The sequence below is a fragment of the Heterocephalus glaber genome, unplaced genomic scaffold (assembly GCF_053883595.1).
Source record: "Heterocephalus glaber isolate CG9 unplaced genomic scaffold, H.glaber_assembly_v1.0 deba00001781, whole genome shotgun sequence".
In the NCBI taxonomy this organism is placed as follows: domain Eukaryota; kingdom Metazoa; phylum Chordata; class Mammalia; order Rodentia; family Bathyergidae; genus Heterocephalus; species Heterocephalus glaber.
In genome coordinates, this window is record NW_028258467.1 from 11,606,339 (window position 1) to 11,624,270 (window position 17,932).

At 42.6% G+C, this 17,932-nt stretch overlaps 2 protein-coding genes across 4 annotated transcripts in view; both read left to right on the top strand.

Moving 5' to 3' along the window:
- The first annotated feature begins 828 nt into the window (after positions 1–828).
- LOC101724759 (uncharacterized) lies at positions 829–17,614 on the top strand. 2 transcript variants are annotated; one of them, XM_004864898.3, is made up of 2 exons: positions 829–2,303; positions 7,005–7,221. In XM_004864898.3, exon 1 carries the CDS (start codon positions 900–902, stop codon positions 2,256–2,258), a length of 1,359 nt encoding a protein of 452 aa, XP_004864955.3. In that variant the 5' UTR covers positions 829–899; the 3' UTR covers positions 2,259–2,303; positions 7,005–7,221. The 2 variants fall into 2 exon arrangements, with proteins under 2 accessions (XP_004864955.3, XP_087058903.1); XM_087202777.1 differs by lacking the exon at positions 7,005–7,221 and adding an exon at positions 17,568–17,614 and having other exon boundaries at positions 864–2,303.
- Rrn3 (RNA polymerase I transcription factor RRN3) overlaps positions 15,376–17,932 on the top strand; it is a 32,358-nt gene continuing 29,801 nt past the window's right edge. For both annotated transcript variants that reach the window (XM_004864899.3, XM_004864900.3), the window contains exons 1-2: positions 15,376–15,539; positions 17,568–17,673. In XM_004864899.3, the coding sequence (XP_004864956.1) occupies positions 15,451–15,539; positions 17,568–17,673 (195 nt within the window). In that variant the 5' untranslated portion in view covers positions 15,376–15,450. The remainder of the gene's footprint in view (positions 15,540–17,567; positions 17,674–17,932) is intronic.

Consider the following 17,932-nt stretch of genomic DNA (forward strand, 5'->3'; position numbering starts at 1 on the left):
TGGAGAGGGACTGTAGAATCTTGAGTTAACAAAATGATTGCTACCTAACCATGGTGGTTCAGGGTTGCTTGTTACACAGTAGTAGCTGACAAGTACACTGTACACTGATAGACTGACACCACCCTTTAGATGCATTATCTGATTCCTCACAAAAGCCTTGTGAGGTTTCAGTATTAGGATCCCCATCACACAGAGATAACCAGGTACACAGAGTCAGGAATTTGCCCAAAGCAGATATAAGCAGGCAGCAGTACCTAAAACGCAGAGTTGTTTTCAGACTAAAATGAATTTGAGACCACGAAGTGTTTTGGTCCTGACCCATCGTGAGTGATCAGCAGACAGCATCATGTTGAGCAATGAGAAAAGAGCACCCCTGAGAAGCTGCTGTTGGACTTATCCTGCTGGGGGAGGGGCTCCTGTCATTGTCAAGGGGGGGGTGGGGCTGGGGATGCAGCTCAGAGAACATGCCCTGGATTCAATTCTCACTACCGCAAAGAAAAAAAGAAAACACTCACATAACCATAGACCCTAATTGAGGCACTTTGGAAAGTGACTGCCTGGGAACCAGCTGCACTCCAGCTGTTAGAACATCACTAGAGGAACGTCCTTGCCCTTTGCTCTCTTCAGGGTCTCACCCAGGAAGGTGGGGCGCGTGAGAAGTCCATATACATCTGTAGACACCATTGCCCCGACCCACCGGAAGAGTATTCTCACTGTCTCACCGCCGCTGGGAGACAGCCCAGGGAACCCGTGGAGAACACTGCGCACGCGCAGAAAGGGCGGGGTGGGGGGGAGCATCGCGCAGGCGCGCCTGTCCCAGCCCACGCCTTTTTTCCTCTCGCTGGGCTAGGGTGGGGCCTAACTTCCCTCCCTTCTCGCACCCTGCCCCTTGCGTTGCCATGGGGACCCAGCGCCCCCCCCCCCCCCCCCCCGCCCCAGCCGGCCTGTGGCGTTGCGCCTGGCCTGGTCTCCTCCGACGGTGGTGGTGGTGGAGACAGTGGGAGGCCATGGAGCCTTCACGAACCAGCGTGGATTCGACGGGTAAGCGGTCGAGCCTGGGCCGCTGCAAGCATTTCTTTTGGCTGGGCGTCGTCTTCGACACGGTGGGCGTGGCGGTGCTGTTCACCGGCGTCTTCGCGGACCTGCTCTTCTACGACATGCTGCTGTACCTGGGTTCCATCATCATCTTCCTCAGCCTGCTCTGGTGGATCTCCTGGTACACCGGCAACATAGAGCTGCTTCCCGAAGAGTCCTCCAAGAACGGCTCCCATATGCCCCCCGGCCCCACGGCCGAAACTCTTCACCAGAGCGTCAGCCACCGCTTCTCCTGGACCATCGGGAGCATCTCCAACACCTTCCGGATCCAGCGGCGGCACCTGCGGAGGTCCCTGAAGAGGAGGGCAATCCTGACCATGACTGTAGCGGGCCTGGAAGACGAGAGCAAGGGCAAAGATGGAAGGGAAAGCGTCAAGGACAGCAGTGACTCTCAAGAAATCTGCAAAGAGAATTTGGGCCCCAAGCCTGAAGATGGTAACAATCCAGAGGCAGTTGGCTCCCAGGGCCCTGAAGCTGGTGGTGGGCTGACCCTTCCGATGGGGCCTGTGTTCCCACCATCCCATCTGGACCAGCCCCTGTCTTCTGCTATCGTGGCCTCAGAGAGTCCCTCTGTGGCCCTCTTGGTCTCTGCTCAGCCACCTCTCACTACTAGGAGCCAGCCTGCCGTGTCTGTGGCCTCTAAGATCCAGCCTCCCGTTAACCTTTCCTTGAGCCTTCCTGCAGCCCCCGTGGCCTTTCAGAGCCACCCGGTGATGCCTGTGTCTCCTCCGAGACCCTTCCAGGTCCACGAGGCCTCTGAAAGCCAGCCCTGGAATCTTCCTTGGATTTTTCAAACTCAGCCTCCAACTGTTCGAGCATCTGGAAGTCAGGCTATGGCCACCCACGTCCCAGTGATGCCTTTTCAAACTGTGGATCCACGGGTCTCACAGGCTGTCCAGGACTTTCAGCCCTTCCTTCCCACTCAGCAGACCTACCACAGCAGCCCTTCAGTCCAGGAGATTTCTCCAAATCAGTCTGCAAGCATCCTGGAGGTTCCTAGGGAGCCAGTTGCTCAGGATTTGGAGGTTCTGCCACTACCCAGCCAGAAGCTATATCAGAAGTTTCCTGAGGGTGCAGCTTCTGCTCCTGAGACCCAGCAGTCCAGCCCCTCTGAGAGCACCCCAGAATCTGGGGCAGTGAAGAAGAGTCACCCACTCCTGTAGGGACCAGACCCCAGCCATTTGCCTGGCTGACCAGACCTCTGCCAAGTAAGTACCTCTGGAGAAAAAGTCAACTACATTACCTTTAATCATTTCAGGTCTATGTTATGTGGTTTCCTCAACTCCTCCTATCCAAAAAAAAAAAAATTAAGTGGAAGGGAAGTAGCTTTGGCCTTCAGGGATTAGCTGTTTGGAGTGCTCTGAGTGGATGAAGGCTAAGGTTTTGCCTACTCTACCAGAGACAGGGAGAAAGTGAGGAATAATGACATCATTTTGGAGGCTATAAGGTCTGGGGTGGATGGGTGGGAAATTTGACTTCTGCAAGGTTTTGGGAACAAGACAGCTTCAAGTGGTACAGGGATACAGCATTGAATGACATTGTCTTCGGACGGGAAAGTTATTCTTTTTTCAGTCATTTTAATTTTATCAGGGGGGCTTGTCCTTAGTTTGGGGTAGTGATCTTTAATACCTCTCTCATTCTTCAGTGGGCAAAAAGTGCACTCAGCTAGAATTTAATAACATTTCATGTTCACAAACTTATTACAGTGGATTTACTTCTACTTAATGCAAGTGATACTGGTTTTTTTGTTTAAACAGTGATAGTTGCTTTTTGAAAATAAATTTATTTAAATAAAAATGTTTTACATGAATCAATTTAAAAGTAAGAGATCATTGATCAAGTGAAACTCAAATGATTCTCAGGTTTGGAAAACATTTAGCTATACATATTGTCCTTTTTTTTTTGCTTTTTTTGGTACCGGGGATCAAACTCGGGTCCTTGCACTTGCACAGCAGGCAGTGAAACCACTGAGCTAAATCCCCGGCCCAGCTATACATATTGTCACATGGCCTTTCTACTAAACTGCAAAACCCTTGTGGTACCTGTTTCGTGGATTTATGGATAAGGTTGCTGAAGAAGGCCACTTACCTCTCCAAATTGAAAAGGTCTTGTGACAGTCAGAATTGGTGGCCCTGCTTCTCTGTGGGTTAAGTGATCATAATGATATTGCTGTGCATGGATTTCTGCATCAATTTTCATTCTCCAGCCCTGTTTCAAAAGTTAACTGCTCTGGGGTATAGGACATAGTAGTATGGTGTACTCCTTGTTATTTAAACTGTACTAACATACTATCCAGGAAGATATTCATCTTTATTTCATAATTGTTGGTTTCATTCCAATAAGGGAGAACACTGATCAGGTAGAAGTCAAACTCATTATCTCCTTACAGTTTTCTTTAGCTCTCCTTTACGACAATGTAGGGCTGGGGATTTAACTCAGTGGCACCATGCCTGCCTGGCAAGTGAAGTCCTGAGTTCGATCCCCAGTACCAAAAAAAAAAAAAAGACAGTGTATATGCTTTCTCTGTAGAAGAATAAATGAACATACTCTATAGATAATCTTTAGGGCCAAAGTGTAAGTGTTTTGGCTGTTTTGAACACTTGGATTTTTTTTGTTCTTGGTCCCAAGTTCTATTCAAGAACTTACACAAAATACTACAAATAAATGTTAACATCTAGGAGTCTGGAATTGAACACTTAAAATTCTAACATGAAATACATTCAGTTACTTAATGGTTTGTCTATTTTGAAAAATAGAGAATGTTGGGGGCTGAACATAGCTTAGTGGCATAATTAGCATGCTCAAGACCCTGAGTTCAATTCCCAGCACCACAAAAAAAAAAAAGAAAGAAAGAAAGAAAGAAAGAAAAAGAAAAGAATGAAAGGAGCAAGACACCAACAAACCCTAATTCCGGAAGGAAAGGACTTAGTGTTATTGTTTGATGTCACCCCTCCCTTAACTCTAGTCTTTGGGGTAATTTATATGATTGAAATAATTCTCCATGCAATTGTTAGAGACTTGAACACTTACTAAGTGTCAGGAACAATGTTAGCATAAAGATAAAAGGATGCATATCTTGCCATCCAAAAGAGTTGTATGCCTTGTTCTCTAAATTAAAGGAATAACTAAAGAGGAGAGAAGTTTTGCCAAGGAGAGAAGAGTAGATTCTTTACCAGACCAGCAGAAAAAATTATCTTTTTTGACAGGATGAGCCACACAGTGCCCTTCAAATAATTAACTGGTCAAGTATTTATAGAATTCTTAGCAAGTGCCAGGCATTACATTAGGCACTCCCTAGTGGGGATTTCAGAGACAAATATAAAGTCCCTGTATTCCTAGCACTCACTATCTGTCAAGGCAGACAGACCCAGGAATAACTACCACACTGTGGTACTGAAGAGGATGGGGAAGAACATTCCATGTGAAGGGAAAAGCATCAATGAAAAGATTTAACAGTGTACAGCAATGATGGTGAACCTTTTAGAGACCAAAATGTAACCCAAAAGCACTCATTTTTTGTAAAGTGCCAACACAGAATGCTGCGATGCTGGAGTGACCTGGTTTGCTGATGGACAGAGAGAGCTCTGCATGCCCACTGTGGCACGTGTGCCATAGGTTCACCACCACTGGTCTGTACCCTGTGGCTTCTTGAGAATGTTACCTGGGAAGGAATCCCTGATGCTGGTCACAGGTGATTGAGACTTGGAGGTTGGAGAGGGAAAGGAATACGGAGTGTCTGAAGGTGAATTCAGGGAGTTAAATGGGGCTAGATGGTGAAGGATCTTTCCAGGGAATACCATTAATCCTATAAGCATTTGGGAAACCTTTGAAGGGCTTTAAGCAGGCTTGTGTTGTGTTCGTAGTTTCCAATTCTACCTTTGGCCTCTGCTGTAAAGTAATGGTGGTAGGCCAAAAATAGAGATTAATTGCTAAGGTCTCTCTCATTAAGTTATAAACTGAAAATAGACCTCTTAGATGTTAACAACAGTTCCTGAACAAAATGTAGGCTCCGTGGGTACTCATCTTGCAAAACACTTTCAAATGTTTATTTTCTAGTATATAACTTTTGTGTCTATAGAGACAAATAGACATTATATAGAATAAACACAAAGCTGTAACACTTTGTCTGTGTTAGTGGTAAGATAAATGCCTATCTAGGGCTGGGGATTTAGCTCAGTGGCGCCGCACCTCACAAATGCAAGGTCCTGAGTTCGATCCCCAGTATCGCAAAAAAAAAAAAAAGCCTATCTAAAACAGGAGTCCATCCATTTTTTTTCTATAAGGGAAATAATAGTAAATATCTTAGGCTTTGTGGGTCAAAAGGCAAAATTGAGGATATAATGTGTCAACTTACATAGCACAAAAGAAAACTGCCCTGATCTGCCTTATTTGCTTGGAGTAGGCTGTACAGTTTCTTTGATGCCAGTTGTATCATCTGTAGTCATTCATCTGACCTAAAGCAACTGGCCCAAAGGAAAGGAGACACGGAGAAGCAGACTTCACTTGGCCCCACTCACACCCAGAGTACCTAGGCTTCTCAGCTTGGTTTGTTGGCCTAAGAAGAGGTGATGTATTGAGCTTCTGACTCCCTACACCTTTCAGTACCTAACATTTCCAATACCAAGGTCCTCAGTGTACATGATGCCCAGGTCTGGGAAGCCCACTGGCCAGGGAAGAAGGCCTTGGGAGTGCTTGGCTTGGAACTTGTACCTCAGATTGGTCTTTGAGGCTCACATTGAGAGTATGCAGTGCTACAAAACACAGGGGTGGGGAGGAATGCTCTTGGTAGGAGCCCAAGATGTTGCTAAGCATCCTAACAATGCACAGGACAACTCCCACAATACAGAATGATTTGACCTGAGGTGTCAATAGTGTGAGGTTGACAAACTCCGATCTACAGTAATCATAAAAGAAATTCCCCTAAGCCAGATGTAGTGGTGCACACCTGCAATCCCAGCACTCTAGGAGGCTAATGCAGGAGGATCACAAATTTAAGCCCAGTCCAAAGCTTAGTGACTTAGTGAGACCCTGTCTCAAAATTAAAAATGATGGGCCAGGGGCCGGGGATTTAGCTTAGTGGTTTTGCCGCCTGCTGTGCAAGCGCAAGGACCAGAGTTCGATCCTTGGTACCAAAAAAAGAAAAAAGAAAAGAAAAGAAACAATGAAGTGCCAGGGATTTAGCTTAGTGGTACCGTGCCTGCTTCACAAGTCCAAGGTCCTGAGTTCGATCCCCAGTACTGGAAAATAAATAAAAAATTAAAAAGGGCTGAGAATGTAGCTCTGAGAAAGCCCCAAGTTCAGTCCCCAGTATTACCAAAGACTTAAGTAAAAAAAAAAAATCTTAGTTTGACTCTCTAGTGACTCAGTACCTCTTAGAAATGGTACCTTCTCCCATAAACTATAAGAATTTTATTTATCTTTGTTTCATTCATGTTTTTGTCCTCAGTTTGTATGATCTTTGAATCAATACACTTACATGAGACAGTCATAGCCATCAGATGTTTATAATACACTATACGTGGTACTAAATGATTTATAGGCATTTGTCACAATGGTCAGAATTGGGCACCATTATTATCCCACTTCAAGGACAAATTTGATATTGAGAAATTAAGTAATTTTTCCAAAGTCACACGAATAGAAGAGCTGGAATTAATGTATAATTGAGGTGTATTATAAGGTATTTATGATTTCCTTCCAAATTAAAGTGACTAACGAGCCTTCTTCTCAAGCTTGTTAATTATAATTTAAGCCGAAATATTCCATATCAATCTATGGGTCACTTCTCTGCTTAAAATCTTACAGGCAGAGAGAAAATGAGAATCAGCAACTCCTCAATTCCCTTGTTCCATTCTAGACTATCACATTTATAAATATCGTCTCAAATAAAATTGCCTTTTTCTTTCCAGAACCCACCAGTGTTTCTGCAGATTTAGCTGCCTACTTCATAAAAGCACAAATACTTAGTCATATTTTGGAAACTTCCATCTGGAGTCCTGATCGATCACAAACCAACAGACTCACTAGATTGCCTATGCCAAGTTCCACTGTGGACAAATTTCTAGCTTCTGATAATATTTATTGCCAGAATTTTAAACCATAATAAACTATACTGTTTCAAATGAATGTTGCTTTAAAATAAATTTATTTTAACAATAAACTTATTGGACCGGGGATTTAGCTCAGTGGTGCTGCCACCTGCCTCGCAAGCTCCAAGGTCCTGAGTTTGATCCCTGGTACCAAAAATAAATAAATAAATAAATAAAATAAACTTATTGTGAAACCATTCCAGCTCTCATAATGGAAAATGATGTCTCACACACTGGGTGAACATGTATGTAGGTAAAATTCCTACAGAAATTGACATGGGAAAATAAAACACCTTGTATTCACCGTTGCATTATGAAACAGCTTTCAGGAAAGTTTAATGCACTGAATGTGGTATAATATGTTACAACTTACGGTAGGTATATACATTCACAACTTTGGAGATTCCCATTTTTCCAAGGATTTGAAATCTGACTCTTTGTTTATTTTATTTTATTTTTTCCAATATTAGCCAGGCATTGTAGCTAAAAAAATTATTTTTCGCAGTGCTGGGGATCAAATCCCGGGTCTTCAACATGCTAAGTAAGTGCTCAATCTGTGATCTGTAGTCCAGGCTGGCCTTGAAGTCATTGCAATCCACCTGCCTCAGCCTCCCGAGTGCTGGATTACCACCATGCCCAACTCCCTGATTGCATATTTTAATGATAATCTAATAAATTAATTTGGGACTGCTTTCCTCATAGGGACTGCTTATGTGAGAATGTTCTAATATAGTTATAGCTTTCTTTTGGAATTTCCATTTATGGGCAAAAGTGAGCGTAATTTTTTTTTTTTTTTTTTAAAGATAGAGTCTCACTGTGTATTGCCCAAGCTTGCCTTAGATTCTTGAGTTCGTGTACTTCTCCTGCTTCAGCCTCCCTACTAGCTGGACTTTGAGGCACATGTCATCATGCCTGGCTAAAGTGGATTTTTAAAAAATGGTACAACACTTTGGATGAGAATTTCCAACAATTTTAGCTGTTTTAATAAAAAAGTTAAGGTTACCACACACCTGTAATCCCAGCACTCAGAAGGCCAGCCTCGGCTATATACTAGTGAGTTCAAAGCCAACCTGAACTACGCAGAGAGACCCTGTCTCAAAAAGATAAATAAGTCAACTCAAGCTTGAAGACTTCATCCATTGCAGATGTTTGGAGAAGGAGACACAATTAGAAGGACATGATAAACGAAATAAGCCTACTGTAATGACAGGGCTGTCGGTGAAATTCAACAAGAGAGCATTACTTAGCATGTGCGAGGGCTTGATTAGCAATTTGTAAGCCATATGACACGCGTTTTTTATTAAGATCTATGGTATCAGATAAGCAGAGTTGTTTTAATAACTGTAGAAGTGTAGTTAGGAACCTAGAGAAAAGTCAGTTCAATGTACTGTAGAACAAAGGACATAGAAGAGTGTTTGTATGAATCTACAAAAAAAGCTTTATTATACAATGGCTAATCTATTGTACTAGTAAGACTAGATTTTTATTGTGTAAATAATGATTCTTAAAAACTGATTAGTAAAAAAAAATGATTGTGGGCCGGGGATTTAGCTCAGTGGTTTCGCCCCCTGCTGCTCAAGCACAAGGAGCAGAGTTTGATCCCTGGTACCAAAAAAAAAAAAAAAAAAAGATTAGTGAACCTATAGTGTGGCTAGAAGTAGAAATTGGTCACCCTGCAAAGAAAAGAAAAACTACGTTAGTCTTAATGAATATATAAAGAGATGTTAATGTGTTGTAAAAACAATAAACTTGTCTGGTTTATTTTTTCCAAATTTAAAAAGGAACATTTTTATAGGATGGACAGATGTCAGGGGTGAGGGGTATAGCTTAGTGGTAGAGCACATGAAGCCCTGGATTCAGTCTGCAGCACATAAAAAAAATGGAGGACTGAGGATATAGCTCAGTGGTAGAGGCCTTGCCTAGCATGTACAAGTTCCCTGGATTCAATTTTAGCATGGCAAAAGATAAAAATTTAAAAATGAAAAAGTAAAATGGCAGAAAGTGAAATCTCCCTACCTCCCTAATTCTATTCTTCAGAAAAGTTCTAAGAAAAGTTCTTCAGAAAAGTTCTACTGACAGACATTAAATGTTATCAGATTTTTGTCAGTCCTTTCACTCATATAAACATATGATGAAGCTGGGTGTAGTTCCAGGTACTCAGGAAGCTGAGGCAGGAGAATTGCAAGTTCAAGGTCAGCTAGGGCAACATAGTGTCACACTCTCAAAAAATATGTGTGCATGCTTATATATGTATATATGATTTATATCACTTGTAGATATATAAAGTGCTCACATAGTCCCAAGAACCTTTGTGTACTGTGCAGAACCTTGGTTTTTCCACTTAACATATATTTTGGAGATACTAGTGGATATATCATTTTACCTGTTTCCTATTGATGAACATTTTGGTTGTTTCTAATCAGACAGGGTGTCACTATGTAGTCCAGGCTGGCCTCGAACTCACGGCAGTCCTCCAGTCTCAGCTTCCTGAGTGCTGGGATTACAGGTATGTGCCACCAGATCCTCTCTAAGAAATGTTTTTAAGCAATTGTCTTAGTTACTTTTCTCATTGCTGAGACAAGATACCCAACACTCAAAATTAAAGGAGGAAAGGTTTATTTCAGCTTACAGTTTCTAGAGGTTTCATTCCATAGTTGGCTGGCTCCAAGGTAGGGTGGCATGGCAGAGAGATGTCACAGAGGAGAAACAGTCCATAGCATGGCAGACAGAAGGCAGCGAAGTAGCAGCAGCAGCAACCAAGCCTGCCTTTATATTCCATCTAGGCTCCCCACCTTTGGGTAGTGCCACCCACACCCAGGGAGGGGCACTCTTAATCACATACCCTAGATTCAGCCACCTCTGGAAAAACCCCATCTATAACTACATGAGGCTTTGGAGGGACACCTAGCTACAAGTCATAACAGTAACAGTAAGTGTGGACCTTGGTGAACTGAAATGAGTGACCATTGACTCTAAGAAGCCCAAAGGCCATGCAGTCCTTCACACAGCCTGCTCCCACCTACAACCCAAAACTAACAAAAATTATAAGTAACCTGCCCCAAATCATATAGCTAGTTCATAGCAGAGGTTGGACTAAAACCTGAAAGAACAGTTTAAGTTCTCTTTCCACCATATCAGTATTATCATTTTACTATATTATAAATAAACTAATTTTTTTGTTTTTCTTTTCTGGTACCAGGAATCAAACTCAGGGCCTCATGCTTGCCAGGCAGATGCTGCGCCACTGAGCTGCATCCCTGGCCCTTATTTTTCTTATTTTCTTCATTTTTACTTTTTTGGGGGGGACAAGGGTACTGGGAATCATCCCTAAAATCATCCCCCATCTCCCCCCAAAAAGATTAAAAACCATTTAAAATTGGGCATGGTGGCTCAGGCCTGTCAAGCCAGCACTCAGAAGGTTGAGGCAGGAGGAGCATCTCAAATTCAAGGCCAGCCTGGGCTTCATAGAAAGACCCTACAGCAGCCAAGTCTCAGTCAGTCATGGGTGGACAACTGATCAGACCATGTTCAAATAAGGCAGACACATCCAGGCTGCAGCCAATCCAGCCTTCTCTGTGTGTCACTTCTGTTTCCTGTCCATGAATGGTATCTGACCACATTACAGGCTGGAATTCTGCTGGAATGCTTTAAACCTATTCTGGATTTGAGATCTGCCTGATTAGTGAATTGTTCTTTGCTCAAACTCAATTAAATTCCATATATATATATATATATATATATATATTTTTTCTTTCCTGTTCTCTGTTCCAAATGCATTCTGTGTTTATACCAATGGCTCATGACTAGGATGATCAAGAGACATGTGGCAATGTCTGGAGACATTTTTGCTTGTCACCACAGGGAGGAGGAGAGTGCTACCATCATCTAACCAGAGATGGTGTTAAATATCTACAATGCACAGGATCGGCCCCTCCCTCATGACAGAGTTATATAGCCCAAAAAATCAATAATGCCAAGATTGAGAAACTGCTTTTTACTTTTCTGTAATACTGTGATGAGGAAAGCTCTAATGGTTTTGGAGGGGGAGAATAAATATGTATGTATGTATATTAAATATGCACATATATATAAAACTAAAGATAGATGAGGTCTTACATTTTTGTTTATGGAGCTTTTGAAAGGTAACTCAAAATAAATGCTGACTCTTTTTCAGAAAGAGGAAACAAACAAATGAGATATCTACTGTTGGTTTTGCTATTTGGATATTGTTGATAATGGATCCTCCCTACTGTTCAGCCATTTGAAAAACATTTGCTGAACATATATTGGGACCTTCTCCATAGCAAAGATTCATCTGGTAGTGTGTGTGTGTGTGTGTGTGTGTGTGTGTGTGTGTAAAGGGGATTTCACTATGTTGTCCAAATGATCCTTCTCCCTCAGCCTTCCAGGTAGCTGAGTAGGTATGCACCATCACACCCAGATCTCTACATTGGCTGATTCTAGGGGGGGAACTGGACCCAAATTTGACCAAGGAGAAATTCTTTTTTGATACCTAATAATAGCCACATATCTTTAGAACAATTAACCTTTTCTGCTTAAGCTAGCTAGAGTTGGTTTCCAGAGTTATCTCTTGCAAGGCAAAGAGGGTTAACCAACCGAACTACTCCAGGGATGGTTGTGAAAATCATCCCTCAAGGAAGACTACTCTTTTTTTTTTTTTTGGTACTGGGGATCGAACTCAGGACCTTGCACTTTCGAGGCAGGCGGCAGAACCACTGAGCTAAATCGCTGGCCCATGACTACTCTTTTGAGAACACAGTTTAATAGGTCTTCTGAGTATATGAAAGTAAAGCAAAAATTCATTCTGGATGACGTTCAGAACAGTCACCAACAACTGCAATGCATGATGTAAATAGACTGCTACATTGTGGGCAAGGCTGTGTCTCTGGAATTAACACATTAACACTTGTTTGCTTTTTTTGTTATTGAATTTTGGAGGGAAAGATTTTTATTTTTCTACAGTTAAGACTGGTGACAAAGGAAAATGGGACTCTGGGGAAAGCAAAACTGGATAAAAGAGATTTTTATCCCAGGAAGATGAGTTGGCCCATGGAATGAGGTAACTGGATAGAGGCCCAAGGAAGGGACATGCCTAAAGAACTTCAGTAGTGAATTATGTTATTTCATTTTAAGTGGTTTTTTTTTTTTTTCAGGGCTGGGTATTGAAGGCAATGCCTTATGCTATGTTACTCCACTATGGGGCAACATATCCAGCCCTTGATCTAGGTTTTTTTCTTATATTATGTTCAAGGTTACATTTAAAAAGAATTTTATTTTTAACATGGCAGTCTAGTCTTGCTTGTATTTTTCAAAAATAAGCAGCTGTGCTCAAGCTTATGAAAAGGAAATTGCCAGGAGTGTGTATTGGCACAGCCACTAAGGCAAAAAAATTTTTTGTCTTGTATATGCAAATAATACCATGTAATATGGTAGAGAAAATAAAGCATAGCTATATACAACAAGGAAGTGGACTTCAGAAGCATGCTATCGAAAACAAATAGCTGTATAATGTAGCATGGAAATAATTTTATCATTATTTGTCTTTTATAAAGACAAGCAAAATTAATAGTACATTGTTGGCTAGGTGCGTAACTCAGCCATGGAGCACGTGCCTTTGCAAGGCTCTGGGTTCAACCCCTAGGTGCACACACAGAAGGAAGGAAGAAAGGAAGAAAGGGAGGGAAAGGAAAGGAGGCAGGGAGGAAGGAAGGAAAAAATAGTGCCTTATTTAGGAACAGAGATATGGTGTTTACCTAAAGGAAATTTAAAATTAATTTTTTTTTCAGTACCAGGGATCAAACTCCGGACCTTGCACTTGCCAGGTAAAATAAATTTTTAAAAAATCATCTTAATAAAATGACAGCATAGTGATTACTTTTGGGAGGAAAGCAAGGAGCAAATGGGATCTGGGAGGAGCACAGAGGGAGCTTCTGATAGTATTGATTCATGTCCCGCCCTTCCTCCGGGAGTTGAGGACTGAACCCAGGGCCTTGTATTTAGCTACATTTCCTAGCCCTTTTTATTTATCTTGATACAGAGTACCACTAAATTCCCCAGGCTGACCTCAGACTTGCCATCTTCCTGCCTCAGTCTCCAGAGCAGCTGGGATTACACGCGTGTACCACCCACAGTGCGTAGCACTGTTTCTGAAATTGAATGGTATATTCCCAGGTGTTCATTAAAAAAACACATTAACATTCTTTTGGATACATCTGACTTTTATTTTTTATTTATTTTTTGTTAAATCAAGCTTTATTGTTAAAATGGAATTCAGAATATCTTACTAGGAACAGCAGCAGGCCCAGCCGATCATGATAGCAAAAATGTGGCAGTCTCCTACTTTACATAGGAAGCTGCTGCTTATCAATTAGTAATTAAATGTAAGGACTTGTAAAAGAGGTGCAAAGAATGAAGGCATTTTAGCCCCAAGATTGCTCTTCATATGAATATACTGTGTTACCTGCAATACTTGTGGCAACATGGAGACAACATTCTGAAAACAGTGAAGTGAAGTGAAGTGAATGGCTTTACCAACCAGTCCTCTGCCAAAGACCATGAAGGCAGTTTTCCATAACTCCTTGAATTTCAGCTTTGTAAGGTTTTGAAATTATTCTCCATCATCGTGTGGATGTTTGAGCATATAGCTGACATGGCTGCTGCTCTCCCTGTCCCAACTCCAAATCCAAACACAACATGACTTGAAAGAACTATTGCATCACACAACAAGCCAGACATTTCTTATATCTTTGATAGTGAGACGTCCGACTTTTAAAATGAAAGACTAAAGTGTAATTGTTGAATAGCTTAACAGTTTAGTTACACTTCTACTCACATGAATTGCACCTATGGATTGTATTTATTTATTTTTACTTTGCTTTGTTGGGGGTGGAGGGAGAGAGATTTCTGCAAAAACAGCTATCTTGAAGCTCCCTTGTGAGCTACAATGCAATTATTTCCTTTACTCTTGTGACATTGATGATTTCTGCGCGACATTCTACAGCCACTCCATACTGGTACCAGATGGAGACAGAAGAAAGTTACTGATTTTACAGTGTTGCACAACAGAACTGTGCTTTATATTTAACAAGTTACTGTAACTGGTTTATGTATGAGTAGTTCTCTACAGTTTCCCAAAGTTCCATTTAGCCTTGAGTACCAAGGGGCAGGGTGTGGTGTCGCACACCTGTAATCCCAGCACTCACTGGAGATGTAGGAGGATCCCTGCAAATTCAAGGCCAGCCTGGGATACACAGCGAGTGCAAGGCCATCTTGAACTGTGTAACGAGACCCTGTCTCAAAAAAGAACTAAGGGGAGTGGCAGTTCCCAAACTTTGGCCTCTGCTGCTCCCTTTGCCAGGAAAACCCTTCTCTGCTTTGATGGTCTGACAGACTTTTGTTTCTTTACCCATTTATGTTTGGATTTCAGTGGTAAGGCACTTGCTTGGCATGCACCAGGCCCCAGTTTTGATCTCCACACGGGGGTCGGAGAGAGAAAAGTATGTTTAAGGGGTAATGCCTCTGATTTTTCACCACAGCCTGAGGCTGCTGGGTCAGTCCCTGGGAGCGCACAGCGTTTCTGAGAGGATAAGATTATCCTGGGTATCTGTAAGGATGGAGAGTGGGTACAGAGCCCAGGCTCTGGGTCACAAGTCGAGTACGAATCCCGTTCCTCTGTGAGTTTGGGTTAAAAATATGGTCTCTCGTTCCTTCGGTTTGATTGAGGAGGCTTGCCTCCCCAAAACCTAATACTAGGCGGGTTTGGGGGCGCACGCCCTTAATTCCAGCGCTGTGGGAGCCTGAGGCAGGGAGAAAACTAAATTGGAGCCCAGCCAGGGCAAATTAGATAGACCCTGTCTCAAGACACAAAATTTTTTTAAAAGGGCAGGGATGTAGCTCAGTGCGAAGACCCTAGGTTCAATCCCCAGTGGTGGGGAAACAAAACAAAACAAATCACTGATAACCGCGGGAGCCGAGCCACCGCTTAGCCCTTCTCGGACATTCCAGTGTAGGCCCCGCGCTGAGCCAGGAAAGTCCTCCCAGGTGAAAGAAGGGCCTCAGGCGGGGAGGGGCGGAGAAAGCTTTGGTGGCGCTCTAGCTTGCGGACCATGGGGGGGGGGGTTGTCACATGTGGGGACCTGATTGGCTGAAGGCCGCGCCTCGCAAGAGCGACTTCCGGGACAGAGGCGGGAGCTGGAAGGAGCATGATTTCCTGAGCGAGGCCCAGCTGGCCCGCTTCTCAGGAGGAATGGCAGCTCCGCTTCTTCGCACGCGGTTACCCGCGGAGGCGCCAGCTTCGGCACCTGCGGTAGCAACGCTGGGCGCGTCAAGGACTGGGTAAAATTCGGGCTTCTTCTGACTGGGATCTGGGAGTGGAGTTGGGGGAGCGGATTTGAGCGTCTGAGACAAAGCTAATGGAGTGTGGATAAAGTGCACGCATTTGAGTGTGGTGGGGGCAGGGAATAGAGAGTCATCTCAGCTTCGCGAGAGTGAGCCCGTTCCCCCTTCGTAGGTAAAGGAAATGGGCACAAATGAGTCTCCCACCACACTGGATCCCTCACCGAGTCCCAGACCTGGGCATTGCCTTGTGCTGCTTTACTCTTCCCTTCCGCGTCTTAGTCTAGATTTGGAAGGAATTTTCTGGACCACGAATTTTTCAACCGAGTGCTGTCATTGATGGCAGATCCTAAAAACCTAAAATACTGTTTTGAAATTTCTTTTGACATACGTATTTAATACAGTAGTCTTTATCCTGCTTAACTTTTAAATTCTCTAACTCTCCTAAAACACTTCGGAGTTTAATTCTCAGAGTTAGGAGGATGCTGTCTTTTTTTTTTTTCCACTAACCTTCTGTGTTTAAATAAAGCAGACCTTGTAAAACCCTTAGCATAACATTCACAATTACCATTAAGTATTTACTCTCAGTGTTAGACACTGGGGACAGGTCTCTCCAGAGACTAACAGTCTTTTTCTCAACAGACCTTACAGTGTATGTGAGTGTGAGAGACAGTGAATTGGCCAATAAATAAGCCAACGAGATAGTTTTAGATGTAAGTGCTGTGAAGAAGTACAGCAAAACAACAGGGTAATGGAAGGGGTAGGGGAGAGGATGGGTACAGTAGATTTCTAGTGGGAAGGCCTCTGACATTTGGACTTCAGCTTGAATGAAGGTAAGAATCTAACTTTGCATACGTCAGAGAGGATTGCTTCTGATAGCGTGAAGAGTAAGTGAAATGGGAACCAGATTGACAGGTTTGAAGACAGAAAGGACACTGCCTGTAGTAAAACAAGTGGTTGGAGATGAGGTCAGAGAGGTAGGGAGGGGCCAGATGTAAGTTCTTGTGTGATTAATGTCAAAATCTGGCTTCTTTTTGTAAGTGCATCTGGAAGACTACTTCCACTGAGTGAAGGAATTATCCCGGGGCGAATGGATTATTGGGGGATAATGAGGATAAAGGGAGACCATTTAAGAAGCTATAGGAAGCATACATGCTGTGATTAAAAAATACGGTGAATGTTTAAATATAGAAGGTATTATTAAAGTAAAAGATACATATCCACTGGACTTGTGATACACTCCTGTAATCCCAGCACCCAGGAGTTTGAGGTGGGAGGATCACCTTGAGTTCTAGGCCAGCCTGGGCTACATAGCAAGTTTGAGGGCGGCCTGAACTACAAAGTGAGACTTTGTCTAAAAAAAAGACACATTGCCATCAGTCCTCCTCAAAACACTCCCCATTGCTTTAAACAAACTTATCCCACCATTCTTGCCATTTCCTGAAGCAGTTTTGGAAAGCCTTTGTTTGTGTCTTTAGTTCTGCTGTTGTGACTGCCTTTGTGTCATGAATCAATTCAAAATATTTACCTTAATGGTCATTTTGACTTTGGGGAAGAGCCAGAAGTTGTATGGTGTCAAATCCAGTGAATAAGGTGGATGAGGACACCTTAATGTTTTTATAAGCCTGCTTTTTTGTTATACAGTACTCAGCAGTGGCAATCACTGTGTTCTTTTTTTAGTCACACCTCAGAAAAACAAGTTTCCCAGAACTGCTTCAGAAAGTGGCAAGGATGATGGCATAAGTGTATTCAAAGCAAGAGTATTTTGAGGGTGATTAATGACAATTTGTCTTTAATGATAATAATTTTTTGTAAACATTTACCCATACATTTTTGTCACACCTTGTAGGCTCACTGAATGATCTTGGTTCAATAAATGTTGGTTATTTTATTTTTCTGTGGTTCTGGGGATTGAACCCATGGCCGCATGCATTCCTGGCAAGTGCTGTATTAGTGACCTCCATCCCCATCCCTGGCTGTATTACTCACTGTCATAAATGTAATAGCTTGGTAATCTTGGTTTTATAGGATTTCAGATACACTTTCATTAAAGAATGAGTTCTTCAATTCTCCTCCAAGAAAAGCTGTTCGGTTTGGTGGAACTGTGAGAGAAGTCTTGCTGAAATACAAAAAGGTAAGAGATAATGTGTGAGGTTTAGTTTTTGTTGCTCATAATATCACCTGGTAGCTGATACACTAAAGATCAGCCTAGGAATTGACTAAATGTCAGCTCAGTGGTGGGCATGTGCCTATTTTATATAGGCCCTGGGATTAATCCTAGCACCAAAAAATAAAATTAAAAAAAGAATACACATAATAAAATGAGTTGTAGTCAGGTGTGGTAGCACATTAAAAAAGGGCTGGGGTGTAGCTCAGTGTGAAGTCCCTGAGTT